We start from the raw sequence: 15,734 nt of genomic DNA, 5'->3' as shown, positions 1-15,734 counted from the left end.
AACCACTGTTATGACAGTCTCATCATCTCTTTGACTCTCTATCCCTCACTACTTGCCCTTGGTACCCTCGACTCAGGTTGTCACGATCTTGTCTCTGAAGCCAGACACAAATATGCGTGCCTTGTTGACCGGGGTGTCAGGGTCAAACTGTTGTGGATCCTCTCCGCATGAGCCTCATAAAATATGACAGGAGAGTTGATGCCCTCATAAACTCGCGTCTAACAAAGACACCGTTGAATACAATTTGGGTCTGTGAAAAAAGAACCCGCAAAAAACTGTAATTAGGAAGAACTTACTGACTGATGGTTTGACACCAAGTGAACAAGTGCAAACAGGCACCGTGATCATAGTTTACCATGATGAGATGTGTCAAATTGAAACATGTATATGGAGCAAGTAACAGATCACTAGATTACAAGATGTTGTAACCGCTAGATTAAGGTTAGATATAAGTACCCTCTGTATTATGTTTCCTCAAGCAGATGTAAACAAAACTAAATGTAAGGAGTGTGTACATACTTATTTTTACATATTTACTAAATCTCGACTTGTGTGAAGGAATGAACAGCACAGGACAGGTCAAGCACACTGTGTGTGAAATAACAACACTTCATCTCTATGGCAAGATAGCCGACATAGTAAGATTGTATCCACTTTTTTGCACTCTGATAACTATATCGGTTCTCATGTACAGAACCAAATACGCAATGTGTGAATACCTTACGTAAATGTGAATAATAACAAAGTGTGAGGCCAGACATACTTCCTCCACACGCCTGTTCTCACGCATTTTGTGAATAAGATTACCTTTATGTATAGAACTAAACAAATAATGTAAATGAAATACTGTGTAACTTTCGGTGCCATAATATCCTGACAACCGGGGTTCATTAATATGACCCTTTGTAAACCCCTACTCTGTAATCCTTTGCGCTACCGCTCACCCAGGATGAATTTAGGGTGCACAATAAAAGTAACCCATTGGTGGATGAGTGTCTAACTCAGTAGGGCTATTTGTGTGGTCGTTGGGAAGTACCCCATGGTGGCAGGACCCCATGGCGGGTGCTTGAGTATCACTCCTGACTACTGAGTGTTGTAGTGGCAGTTGCCCCTGGTCTTAATGGTGCTAAGTTACTGTAATAGTTTGTGTTATTGAGTATGTCCACCCAGTAGTGGTGTGAGTGCTATTGAGTATGTCCACCCAGTATTGGTGCGAGTGTTATTGAGTATGTCCACCCAGTAGTGGTGTGAATATGTTGAGCCTGAGGGCATAGTACCAGATTTCGTCTGTTGGTACATATATTCTTTCTCCTACCTCCATATTAATGTTTAAATAAATTTTGTATTTGTATATTGTGTCTTATTTACCTACAGTGTCTACCGTTATTTCTTCCCTATTACATGATACTATCATTACATATACCCACGAGCCTCCTCTCGTCACGCTACCAATGGTTATAAATATTAGAGTAAAGAAAATTGTTATAGGAGGCACAGGCCCCTATACCAGAGAATTTGAAAAAAAAAGTAGCTATATTGTAGAGAGGAGGTGGGCGCCTCGAACTGGTTAACTCCGTTACCGATAAGGGCAAATGGTTTCAGTCTCAATAAACAAGAATTTACAGATGCCAATGCTCTAAGGTACGGTAGGCCAGTAGAAGATTAGCCCTCCCAATGCGTGTGTGGCTCTTCCTATGACGTCGGTCACGCCTTGGTGTACAAGAAAGGGGGCTTCATATGCATGAGGCATGACGAAGTAAGGGATCTCAAAGCAAATATGTTGAAGGAAATCTGCCGTGATGTCAGAGCAGAAACGACTCTCCTTCCATTGGACGGTGAGATTTTCCAACATCGGACTTCAAACACATCCAACGAAGCCCGTGTTGACCTCAGTGCTCTAGGATTCTGGACGCGGCGACAGTGAGCCTTCTTCGGCATCAGGATTTTTGATCCCATTGCCGCATGTAAGTTAGCTCTCGATGCTGCACACAGGAGGAACGAGAACGAGAAGATAAGGGCATATGGGGAGAAAATTTAGAATGTTGATCAAGGCAGCTTCATTCCTCTAGTGTTCACAACCTCTGGTGGGATGGGACCAAGTGCAAGAGGTTTCTACGCTAGACTCACGGAGGTGATATCCGAACAGAAGCAGCAGCCCAGAAGTTATGTTACAGCCTGGATGAGATGTCGACTGTCCTTCTCTCTCCTTCGGTCGGCTTTGCTTTGCCTCAGGGGAACGATAGCATCGGCCCCACAGCCGACAATAGTTGTAGATATTGACTGTGAGGCTACAGTCACTGAATGCCGCATAGATCTGCGGCTCAACTAACCCAACACAGCTAGGATAGCTACTTATGCATTAGGATATTTAATATTAAGGTAACAAAATGGTGGCGAAGGTATGGCTATTAGGAGGGGGGGGGGAGCTGGAGGCCATATTTCTCAAAAGTAATAGTAGTAGTAGTAGCCAGCCCTCCCTGGCTCACACACCACAACTTACCCTCCCAGGCTCAAACTACGACCATCTTCCTCTCCCATTGCTCTCCCCTCCCAGCTTGATACCATGGCTGGCAACTGTGGGTGTCCTTGCTCTGGCCAGAATTAGAAATGCACAGCCTGTATTTGTGTGAGAAAAAACATAATTTCTCGAGGTTGTAGGAAAGGGACCAGCTGTCAACTTCCTTGCACACGGATCCGTCACCCGAGGACGAAATCCCGCACGATAGCAGTGAACCCACTCAGTCGGAAATTACTGTTGATGAGATGAATGACACACAGCCATCATTTTTGGAAAGGCATGTCGGGGGAAGAAGCAGAGAATAGGGTCAAAGAAATCTACTCAGAAGTTGTCAGGTGGTCCCCAGTTAACCTGTTCAAACCACCTAAGTGTGGGTCCACCAAAGCAATGATAAGGGAGATGATTCGTCCCATACACAGTTACACTCTAGACAGCTCCCTGGCCCCAAATACTCTCCATATACTGGCAATAATAACCCATCTGTTTTGTCAGAGAACGCACGCAAGGAGTAAGTGCTAGGAAAATGTGGCAGTTATGAAGAGAAGACAGACAATATGTCAGAACAGGGTGCTTGATGATTTCCTATGCTAGGCAAGAACACTGCAGGAGAAACTAAAATTCTCAGGAGACAGAAAGCAAGTCACTGAGGATGTTGCTAGAAAGTTTGGGAACAAGATGCGAATGGGAAAAGTGTCCTTGGCGGTAGGATCTCTCACAGAGAAATTTTCAGGTGGTGTGCTGCCAATAAACAGAGAAACCTTAAAGCAACTGTCTAATGTTGCTAAAACGGAGCCACATGCAGCGTTTGTGACATTCACCTAGAGTCAAGAATCGCTGGAATTACCTAATGCGCACTATCCCTGTTACCTGACCTCTCCTCCACCCCTCTGGAACAAGCCATCTGAGTCACTTTTATTCCAATACTAGTAAAATGCTTTCATTTCACCCCAGCATAAAGGTCACTCTTTGCACTACCACCGAGACTGCATGGGAGGAATGAGAATGATTACTCCAGAGAAGTGTGCTGCCACCGAACATCAGAACTCAGTCAAGCTCAAGGTAGCCCTCACTAAGCACATAGTAGCTCAGTATGCAGCAAGTCAAGTGGATACCAGCAAATTAAACATTGTTCAACTTTCCATGACGACAGAACGACAGCACATCCAAAGTGATAAACTGTAGCAACTGATGCAGCAATTGCTAGAGAACCTGAAAAAAAAGCGGAAGGCTTCAGCTTTAACAAACAAGAATTCACAGATGCCATTGCTCTAAGGTTTGGTGGGCCAGTACAAGGTTTGAACACCCATTGCGTGTGTGGTACATCCTACGACATCAACCATGCCATGGTGCGCAAGAAGGGGGGCTTTGTATGCATGAGGTATGACAAATTAAGAGATCTCACAGCAAATATGCTGAGGAAATCTGCCACAATGTCACGGTGGAACCGGCCCTCCTTCCGTTGGACGGTAAGAATCTCCGTCACAGGACTTCCAACACATCTAATGAAGCCTGTGTGGATGTCAGCGCTCAAGGATTCTGGACACGGGGATAGCGAGCCTTCTTTGATGTCAGGATATTCGACCCCATGGACGTATGTCACTGTAACATATATATCGAGGCTGCAGACAATAAGAACGCCCTGTGTGCATAGAGAATTCAGAATGTGGACCAAGGCAGTTTCGCTCCTCTGGTGTTTACAACCTCTGGTGAGATGGGACAAAGTGTAAGATGCTTCTATTCAAGACTCGCCGAGGTGTTATCTGAACAAAAGCAGCAGCCCAGAAGTTACGTTACAGCCTGGTTGAGATGTCGACTATCCTTTTCTCTGATCAGGTCTGCATTGCTTTGCCTCAGGGGAATGAAATCTTTGGCACCAAAGTCAACACCAGTCGCAGATATCGATTATGAGGCAATAGTCATCGAATGCCGCCTAGATCCACGGCTTAACTAACTCAACACAGCTAAGGTAGCTACTATTGTATTAGGATATATATTATTAAGATGATAGAATGGTGGCGAAGGCGCGGCTATTTGGGGAAGGCTGGAGGCCACGTTTTATTTAAAAAGTTGTAGTATTCCGGGCCCCGCCTCGCCCCGCCGCGGCCTCGCCCCTGCGGCTGGTGGTCGCCAGTTATCTCTTTGAACCACCCAAGTGGCCACCTGCCAGATCCAGGAGATGACTCTGTTCTCTTCATAACTGCACAATACAATCATGACAGCACCCTGGCCCCATTAGGCTCCTCAAATACTTAGGATTATAATTATCCCATCTTATTCTGTCAGCGACACATGCTAGTCCATGCAAAGCAAACATGGCAATTAAAAGGAGATTATTGTGCAGGCATTTTGGATTATCTCCTACACTTAAAGCCAAAGAACACCTGAGTGAGAGTCTAAATTATAGGAGACGAAAATTGTGAGGGATGTCAGAAAATTTGGCAACAGATGTGTGAGGAAAGTCCCTGGCGGTAAAAGATTCTAAAAGGAATTTTCCGGTGGTATTCAATAAATAGAGAGAGAGACATTACAACAACTGAAGGAAACATCCTCTGCAAGTGAATAGGAAGGCATCAGGTCCTTAGGAGGTTTCATATCCTCCTAATGTTGTTATGTTCGGAGAAATAACTGGAGGATGGTAGTGAAAAAGCACTGAAAACTCTGGTAGTCTTTCTGTGTGGGCCTGGGATGCAAAACGGTTGAGAGTTTGCCTGCAGCACTAACATTGTTTGGCTCCTCAGGTATAGTGATCTTGCAATGCCATTGTTGCACTTTGCAAGAAAGTTGCATCTGTACTAATAACACCATGTTTGACGGCTCAGTTATTTCATTCCCGGATAAAACCAGGATGTAGGCCTGGAGGCGCGAGGGTGATCATTGAAAATGGCCGAGGCAACAGATGTCAGGGCAGCTGCAGGAACCTGCAAAGGGGCGCTGGCCACCAGGCCGAGGAAGCCGCCATTCACGCCGCGAGAAAGGTGATTTGAGCAGTGATTGTGAGGCAGTACGTGGTCGACGCTTTCCAACGCATCTGCTAAATATACTTCAACCTGAAGGCCACACTGCACAACATCAAGATCATAAGTCGAAGCTGGTACGTATGTTGAAAACACCTCTATAGAAACCCATCAGAATCTCTTTATAACAAGCTTCAAGGCCTTAAAAAGAGAGCACACCATACAGTCAACGAGGGAACACAAAATGCAGGGGGACCCTTGTCGCTGGCATCAAGCTCTAGGCCTGTTCAGCTCTAACATACACCAAAATATGAAACAACCGAGTGTCGGGCATGGGTGGCATACGCTTGATGACCCAACAGAGCAGGAAAAGTGTAGAAATAAAAGTAGTGGGGACCTGGTAATACGAGTGTCCACAAATAGGCACATCCAAACGCCAGCGAGTCTCACCTCATTAGGAAGCTAGAACACCATGAACGGCAACGGAGTCGTTCAGTGGAAGTGGAGGTCGAAATATCGTATGATACAAAAGCATTATTTAGGTGCGGTGTAATTGGCATGGAGGACTTCATTGAAAGTATGTAACGGAAAGGTGGAATGAGTGGGGTTGGCGGGAAAATCCAAGCTCTGCTCAGATATTGGCAAAACAGAGCCACCGTTGTTCTTGCGTAAGCACTCACCATGGAGTCACATCGTTGAATTCACCTGATGCGCAGTATCCTGATGTCGGGTCTCTCCTCCACCCCTGGAAGAAATATCACTGTTTTTTATCCCAGCTCGAACAGCGAAAAACCCTTACCACCCTAACAGAAAGGTCGCCCTGCACCTACCTTCACTGAGACTTAGGAGGAATGGATTGATTCATCGGCAGAGTTTGTTCGTACAGAATATCAGAACTCTGTCAAGCTCACTACAGCTCTACCGAGCACATTATAGACGGAATACAGTAAATAGGTGGATAACAGCGGAATTCAAACAAGATTCGACGGTCTATTAATATGACAGAGAGCGGCAGTAATCTTAAAGTAGATAAACTGCAACAACTGGTGCCAGTAAATAAAAGCAGAGAACGAAAAGAAGTGCGTATTATAGTGCAGGAGGTAAGGCAAGGCCTCCAAACTGTTAACAACGTGCTGTATGATATAAGCAGAAGGTTTATCCTTAATACAAAGAATTCGATAGATGCTATTTACATATAGAAAATAGTGTTTCCTCCCAATGCGTGTGGTGGTCCATCTTACAACATCGACCATCGCCATATGTGTATTAAAGGAGGCTTGCATGCATGAGGTAAGGCGACGAAGTGGTGATCTAACAGCAAATCAATTGAGGGAAAATACAGAGCGCTAATACGTCATGCGGTGGAACCGTTCTCTATTGGACGTAGAGAACCTCCGTCATAGGATTCTCAAACACATCCAAACGAAGCCAGGTAATTATTGGGGTGGTCGAGGATGCTCCGGACGCGACAAAATGGAGCCTTTTGACATACCGCGATTTCATCCTATGGCTGGAAGTTCATCGCAACCTATTCCTCGGATGCTGTATACAGGATGAACGTGAGAACGACAAGATACATATGGGGGAAAGAGAATCTAAATTGCCGGATCAAGGCGGAAGCTCAATTCTCTGGCGTTCACAACCGCTGGTGATGGAACTGGCGTGCGAGATGCCTTCTTCACGCCAGACCTGGTGGAGGTGTTATCTGAACGGAAGCAGCAGCCCAGTTGGCGCAAGCTGCTGCGCCTGGTTGAAAATGTCGACGTCCTTTTTCTTAGGTCTGCATTACGGTTCAGGGAACGAGAGCATCGGGTTCTAAAGCTTTACGGTAACAGTCAAGATATCGACTCTGAGTAAGCAATAGTCACCGAATGCCGTAGTTATCTGGTGGCTCAACTAACTCAACAACAGCCAGGTAGCTACCCTATGTACAGGATAGTTGACCCTGGTTGGGTAAATAAAATACCTATGTATGTATATTGGGGGAGGTTGGAGCGCACGTTTGAAAAAAAAAAGTAGTAGTAGTAGTAGTAGTATCACTTTGATAATTAGGATAATTACTATTATTATTAATATTCCTGTCAGATGGATCATCCCGACCCAATCTTTCATTATAAAACGAAGTCATTTAAAATAGTTGGGCGGTGTGTGTACAGTACACTGGGGACATTGGTGGAGGGGGAAGAGGGTTGTGGCTGATAAGCTGCCACATATCTGAAGCATGACCGATCTGATAGTGGAGATAGTGGCGACGCTTCACCACTCCCTCACTCACTTACTCTCTCACTCACGCCATCATTCTGTTACTCTCAACAATCTTCTAGTAACCAAGCACTGGAGGAGAGTGTTAGTCACACAGCAGTGATCACAGAAGACAGTTGTTCGATTAACAAAGGATGCGTTCTCAGAGTGGCGACCACAGGAGTTGAAGGAAAGTGGCTTATCTGAGGAGGTGGTCGACGTTACCTGCGGAATATTCATCACGAGTTGCGATAGTGCCAACTTGCGCCATGGTGATCTCCATCAACCCGCAGGTATAGTGGCACTGTGCAAGGCAAGATGTTCCTTTATGTGATGGGGCTTGTGAACAAAAGTTAATTCAGAAAAGAGCAACAATGAAACACCAACAGAAGGAACATTCTAACACAGAAGAAAATAAGGTGAGTTACTGTATAGACAAGTATGAATCCAGTTTAAAGGAAGGTGTTGTAGAGGATTATACCTTTCTCTGAAAAGGAAAGTTAAGACACACGTCGTGCAGGAGAGAGGAAAATAGAACATGTGTATTAGAGGAAAGAAAGGAACAGTGAAGACACATACTGTAGATATAGGAAAGCTGAAAGTTATGATACATTTGAGAAAAGAAAGTAGAAAGTTAAAATAATATTAACAGAGAAATGAAGAAAACCTAGAAACTGTGTTCTAGAGGAGAGAGAGTAGTAACAGTTGAGACACTACTTACAGTTATAGTGAAAAACTTAGGACAAACGAAGTGGAGGAAATTACGCGTGACAAGGCTCCTACGGGAGGTGAGACAGCATCAAGGGCAGCAACAATAACAGCAGGAGTAGCAATAACAACAGCACGAGCAAGATCAATAGGCGGATGGTTAACGCAGGGGCGACTTCAATAGTGGGCGGAGGAATACGGCGGGATCCTTCCATCAGCAGGCCGCGGGGCAGCATGTTCAGGAGGGTCCTCACCACCGTCGGCATCGTCTCAAAAGGTCAGTACCTGGAACGCTCACCCCAACCCAGGGTAATTACATACTGGTCAATAAATATACCGGATCACCTGAAAATTCGTCCTCTTCTAAATTTATTTCACCTGAAGTTTAACAACATCTGGAGGGGTTTAGATTAAATAATGTTATGTTATGTTGGATGATGTTAGCGTTAGGATGGTTTGTCCTAAGGTGAAGTAAGCTGGGGATGAATCTTCAGGTGAGCTAATACACCGGTGAATATAAAGTTAACAGTTCTCATTGTAATAATTATAATCAGAATCATCAGTGTCGTCATCTAAAGTTGCGTCAATAGCCTAGATTGGTGGATAATGAACAAGTGCAATACGTATGTAAGTGTCAGGGGCGATGCATGACTGTGACCATCAGAAAGGAACACACGACACACCTGTCATGCATAAAGCATTAAAAGTGAGTTTTCACGTTTGTCATAGTGAAACTGCACATCTGTTGTTTATTACTTCAGTTTTAAGGTTACATAATACACAAAGTGGCAGTATCGTAGACAAATTATCTTTACATGTTTTTATATTTTGGTTTGTGTTTGTGTTTTCTCTATGAGAGCAGATATTCCTTGAACCTTCAAGGAATGGTGGACCATTGCCTGATCGCCAGGTAAATCCTAAAATTAAGATTTTCTGTCATTTACGATGTGAAAGTACCTATACATCTATCAAAGGTAGTTGGCAGCAGGCAGCTATCAAACAGGAGTACTACCACCTGAGAAGATATTGGAAGCATAATGTGTTGTCTAATGGTAGACCCTGCTGCCATATGGCATCACAGAAATTGTGATCAAGTCCCATGTTGCTGATCTGACTGACTTTCTGCCTCATTTACACACAATTGCAGGGTTTCAATGTTTCTCATACTTTGACAACATAACATATATATAATTTCTTTCCATTTCTGTATTTATTTATGGTTCAATTGCCCCTTCCCCGATGCGGGTCGGTGACCTATGCCCGGCTCGGCAAATCCCTGTAAAAAAAAAGGATGTCTAACCAGTGACCCCGCGGACTGGATCTGGCCAGCAAGCATTCTCAATGGTCACCCTCCTTAAATCAAGGCGCCAAAATGCATGCCATTGTCGCATCCGAGATATCAATTTTGCTTTTATATGTTTAACTTTTAACATCGATTTTGTTTTAATATTATACCTTTTTTGTTGGATGCTAATGACTACTTACATAATGTTATAAAGTATCCGATAATAATTTATCAGGACTGGGAGGAGATGAGGAGGACGGAGGAGTTAGATACGTTCTTTATGTTGGATATAAAAGATATTCTGCATAGTTAACTGTTTTTGGACATATAGCCATCAAAGAATAAACACAGATCACTAAAATATAATTTATTGGCTTAACCTCACACCATTTATACAGTTGCGCGGTCCCCCAGTGCTGTGAGACGTTAAGTTTGACCCTCTTGCATAAAAAGGTTGATCACCACTGATCTATACCATATGAAGTGTTGCCGGCATTGTTTGTGTCTTGAAAATGGTCTGAAGAGGTACCCCTTCTTTCCTCTGTGCACGTCCCAAATGTGGGAAGCATGATGTGTTCATTTCTACTCTATGTGTCTGGTTGGTGGGGTGGAAGCTGTACAACTGCATGCTTTGAATTAATATATTATTTTTTATCTACAGAATACAAAAGTCATAGATTGTCGATCAACTGTTCACAAAATTACCATTGGTTATCTTATCATGGTGTACACTGTAAATCCTACACAACAGCAGCGACAACGCGCTTACCTCTCATTACTGTGGCATGAGTATGACATACTTAATGACTTGTCAAGTGTGACAGTACCAGCTATGACAGATTTTCTCCAGGTCTTCCGTTTACCTCCTATACTAACACTGCATCTATGTAGGATGTGTGTGTGTGTGTGTGTGTGTGTGTGTGTGTGTGTGTGGGAAGCCTCTGTGTTGAGTCACACAGACTCAAACGCAGCCCAACTCAAAAGGACGTGGCTACGATTACCCCCCGCAGGTAATGATGTGATGGGGAACTCTGCTGCTGTAACACTGATTCCTTCCTCTGCTTACTCCTGACTACTTCCTTCTGCTTCTCCCTTGTCTCCTCCTCCCTCCTGCTTTCTTTAATTTGTCCCCGCCCCTCTCTCCTGACTCGTGGGGTGCGTGAGGGGTAGCTAGTTGACACAGCTTAGTAGAAGAACGGCCGTCTATACTACCTAACATGCTTACTCCACACGCACACACACACACATATCCCTTGACATGTATTCTTTCTTTAACCGATACATTAAAAATACTTCTCAGGAGAGTGTACAGTAGAAGTAAGACTAATCTCCCTCTCTTGCACCACATATCAAGAGACGCTTAGTACACTGGTCCTCTCAACTCTCTCTAATCATCATCGTGACCTCATATGTCAGTTTGGGACAAGGCTGCTACACCATCCTCACTACTGCCGCATGCTGCCACCTGAGATCCCTACAAATTGGTGTTAGACAACAGAGCCATATGTAGCCCATACTACAACAACAGTCCCAATCCAACCATTGAAAAACTAACAAATTGATACATAGCTTGTGTGTTCACTCCTTACAGCATTTTTTTTGTACAGTAACTGCCCCGAAAGCCCCTGTTGAACAACCTTGCCATATACTGTATGTTATATTTGCACCACTTATGTCTTTGGTATAATTATTTTTCTTATGGATGTTGTATTTTACAATAACGTGTTAAACTGTGATTCTTCTTCTTCTTCTTCTTCTTATTATTATTATTATAATTATTATTATAATTATTATATATATATAATAATAATAATAATAATAATATACATAATAATATTATTATTATTTTTATTAATATTATTATTCCATCCCACCACACACACATACATAACTATTCACCCCCCACCCCCAACACATCTGCCAACCCACACCTCTCCCCACAACCCCAACACATCCACCAACCCACAACCTCCCCCCAACCCCCAAACACATCCACCAACCCACACCTCCCTTCAACCTCCTAACACATCCACCAACCCACACCTCCCCCTACCTCCTAACACATCCACCAACACACCTCCCTCCAACCTCTAACACCAACCCACACCTTCCCCAACCTCCAAACACATCCACCAACCCACACCTTCCTCCCAACCCTCTAACAATCCACCAACCCACACCTCCCCCCAACCTCCTAACACATCCACCAACCCACACCCTCCCCTAACCTCCTAACACATCCACCAACCCACACCTCCCCCCAACCTCCTAACACATCCACCAACCCACACCCTCCAACCTCCTAACACGTATACCAACCCACACCCTCCCCCCAACCCCTATAACATCCACCAACCCACACCCCCCAACCCCCACACATCCACCAACCCACCTCCCCCTAACCTCTAATACATCCACCAACCCACACCCCACCCCCAACCCTAACACATCTACCATCCCACACCCCCCAACCTCTAACATATCCACCAACCCACACCTCCCCACCTCCTAACACATCCACCATCCCACCCTTCCCTCCAACCTCCTAACACATCTACCAACCCACACCCTCCCCTAAACCTCCTAACACATCCACCAACCCACACCTTCCCTCCCCAACCTCCTAACACATCCACCAACCCACACCCTCCCCACCACCTCCTAACACATCCACCAACCCACAGCCTCCCTTAACCTCCACATCCACCAACCCACACCTCCCCCCCCCTAACACATCCACCAACCCACACCTCCCCATCAACCCTAACACATCCACCAACCCACACCCTCCCTCAACCTCCTAACACATCCACCAACCCACACCCTCCCCCAACCTCCTAACACATCTACCAATCCACACCCTCCCCAACCCCCAACACAACCTCCAACCCACACCCCCCCACCTCCAAACACATCCACCAACCCACACCTCCCAACCCCTAACACATCCACCAACCCACACCTCCCCCAACCTCCTAACACATCTACCAACCCACACCCTCCCCAACCCCAACACATCCACCAACCCACACCCTCCCCCCAACCTCCTAACACATCTACCAACGACACACTCCCAACCCTCTAACAATCCACCAACCCACACCTCCACTCCCAACATATCCACCAACCCACACCCTCCCCCAACCCCCAACACATCCACCAACCCACACCCACCCCACCCTTAACACATCCAACAACCCACAACCTCCCCCAACCCCAACACATCTACCAACCCACATCCTCCCCCAACCACCTGACACACCTACCAACCCACATCCTCCCCCAACCACCTAACACATCTACCAACCCACACCTCCTTCCGCAACCTCCCAACACATCCATCAACCCACACCCCACCTCCTAACACATCCACCAACCCACACCCTCAACCTCCAACACATCCACCAACCCACACCTTCCCCCAACCTCTAACACATCAACCAGCCCACACCTCCCCCCCAACCCCTTCACATCCACCAACCCACACCTCCCTCAACCCCAACACATCCACCAACCCACGCCCCCCACCTACTAACACATCCACCAACCCAAACCCTCCCTCCCCAACCTCTAATGCATCTACCAACCCACACCCCCCACCTCCTAACACATCCACCAACCCACACCCTCCCTCCCAACCTACTCAACACATACACCAATCCACCCCCCCCACCCCCAACACATCCACCAACCCACACCCTCCCACCTCCCAACACATCCACCAGTCCACACCCCCTCCCCCAACCAACCTCCCAACACATCCACCAACCCACACCCCCAACCTAATAAAACATCCACCAACCCACACCTCCCCACCAACCTCTAACACATCCACCAAACACACCTCCTTCCTGAACCTCCAACACATCCACCAACCCACACACACTCCCTCCCCAACCTCCTAACACATCCACCAACCCATACCCCCCAACCCCCAACACATCCACCAACCCACACCCCCCCCAACCCAACACATCTACCAACCCACACCCCACCCCCAACCCCCAACACATCCACCAACCCACACCCCCCCACCTCCTAACGCATCCGCCAACCCACACCCACCCCCTCAACGTCCCAACACACATCTACCAACCCACACCCCCACCTCCTAACACATCCACCAACCCACACCCCCAACCCCTAACACACTCCACCCAACCCACACCTCCCCAACCCTCCTAACACATCCATCAACCCACACCTCACCCCCAACCCCCAACACATCCACCAACCCACACCCACCCCAACCTCCTCACATCTACCAACCCACACCCTCCCCAACCCCCAACACAATCCACCAACCCACACCCCCCTCCAACACATCCACCAACCCACACCCTCCCTCCAACCCCAAACACATCCACCAACCCACCCTCCCCAACCTCTAACACACCTACCAACCCACACCCTCCCAACCCCCAACACATCCACCAACCCACACCTCCCAACCTCCTAACATCTACCAACCGACACCCCCCCAACCCCTAACACATCCACCAACCCACACCCTCCCACCTCCCACATCCACCAACCCACACCTACCCCAACCCCCAACACATCTACCAACCCACACCCTCCCCCAAAACCCCTAACATCTACCAACCCACATCCCCCCCCAACCACCCAACACATCTACCAACCCACACCTTCCTCTCCCCAACCTCCTAACCCATCCACCAACCCACACCCCCCACCTCCCAACACATCCACCAACCCACACCCTCCCCTCAACCACCTAACACATCCACCAACCCACACCTTCCCCCAACCTCCTAACACATCAACCAACCCACCACCTCCCCCAACCCCCAACACATCCACCAACCAAAACCCTCCCCCAACCCCCTAACACATCCACCAACCCACACCCTCCCACCTACCACATCCACCAACCCACACCGTCCCTCCCCAACCTCCCAACACATCTACCAACCCACACCCTCCCCCCACCTACTACACATCCACCAACCCACACCCTCCCTCCCAACCTCCCAACACATATACCAATCCACACCTCCCCCCCCCACCTCTAACACATCCACCAACCCACACCCTCCCCACCTCCCAACACATCCACCAGTCCACACCCACCCTCCCCCAACCTCTAACACATCCACCAACCCACACCTCCCCCAAACCTCAAAACATCCACCAACCCACACCTCCCCCAACCTCCCAACACATCCACCTACCCACACCTCCCCGAACCTCCTAACACATCCACCAACCCACACCCTCCCTCCCCAACCTCCCAACACATCCACCAACCCACACCCTCTCCCCCAACCCCAATACATTCACTCAACCCACACCCTCCCCCAAACCTCCCAACACATCCACCAACCCACACCTCCCTCCCCAACCTCCCAACACATCCACCAACCCACACCCCCCAACCTCCTAACACATCCACCAACCCACACCTCCCTCCCCAACCTCCTACACATCCACCAACCCACATCCTCCTCCCCAACCTCCTAACACATCCACCAACCCACACCTCCCAACTCCTAACACATCTACCAACCCACACCCCCTCAACCTCCTAACACATCCACCAACCCACACACCTCCCCCTCAACCTCCTAACACATCCACCAACCCACACCCTCCCCCTCAACCTCCTAACACATCCACCAACCCACACCCTCCCCTTCAAACCTCCCAGCCAGCCCCCCACACGTTCCTTGATGGTTAGTCAGTGTTTCTATAGAGTAATGATACGCTGACACACCGTGTAGACTCTACACTGTGTGACAGCGTATGATGTCTGGTAGTGTACCATTGATATGTTCCTTACAGTATACCTGGTATCTCACCCATCACCTACTGGTAAGGTACTCTACCCACCACTCCTCTAACCTCGTGGTGGCTATAGTACTTCCGGTAATGATAGTACAGTGTAAGTACAGTGGTGTTGTGCTGACAGTAGTGTTACGCAGGAGAAATGATGAAGTGATGTTTTTCAGATGTTTTGAGTTGTTTTATGATGCAAACGATATTGGTTTGATGCTTTCAATTTTTC

The 15,734-nt window shown here is 47.2% G+C and overlaps 2 protein-coding genes across 3 annotated transcripts in view; both read left to right on the top strand.

Moving 5' to 3' along the window:
- Window positions 1-3,700, top strand: part of LOC121870741 (peptidyl-prolyl cis-trans isomerase G-like) — a 6,534-nt gene extending 2,834 nt beyond the window's left edge. Inside the window, exons 3-4 of the mRNA XM_042372688.1 lie at window positions 3,011-3,026; window positions 3,470-3,700. Of these exons, the coding sequence (XP_042228622.1) occupies window positions 3,011-3,026; window positions 3,470-3,700 (247 nt within the window). The remainder of the gene's footprint in view (window positions 1-3,010; window positions 3,027-3,469) is intronic.
- Window positions 3,701-7,939: 4,239 nt separating this feature from the next.
- The window catches only part of LOC121869883 (ankyrin-3-like), an 82,108-nt gene continuing 74,313 nt past the window's right edge, over window positions 7,940-15,734 (top strand). For both annotated transcript variants that reach the window (XM_042371460.1, XM_042371452.1), the window contains exon 1: window positions 7,940-8,698. In XM_042371460.1, coding sequence (XP_042227394.1) covers window positions 8,578-8,698 — 121 coding nt within the window. In that variant the 5' untranslated portion in view covers window positions 7,940-8,577. The remainder of the gene's footprint in view (window positions 8,699-15,734) is intronic.

This window comes from Homarus americanus, unplaced genomic scaffold (genome assembly GCF_018991925.1).
Source record: "Homarus americanus isolate GMGI-L3 unplaced genomic scaffold, GMGI_Hamer_2.0 scaffold32583, whole genome shotgun sequence".
Lineage (NCBI taxonomy): Eukaryota > Metazoa > Arthropoda > Malacostraca > Decapoda > Nephropidae > Homarus > Homarus americanus.
The sequence above is the reverse complement of the archived record's forward strand: the minus strand, read 5'-3'. Positions and strand labels throughout refer to the sequence as shown.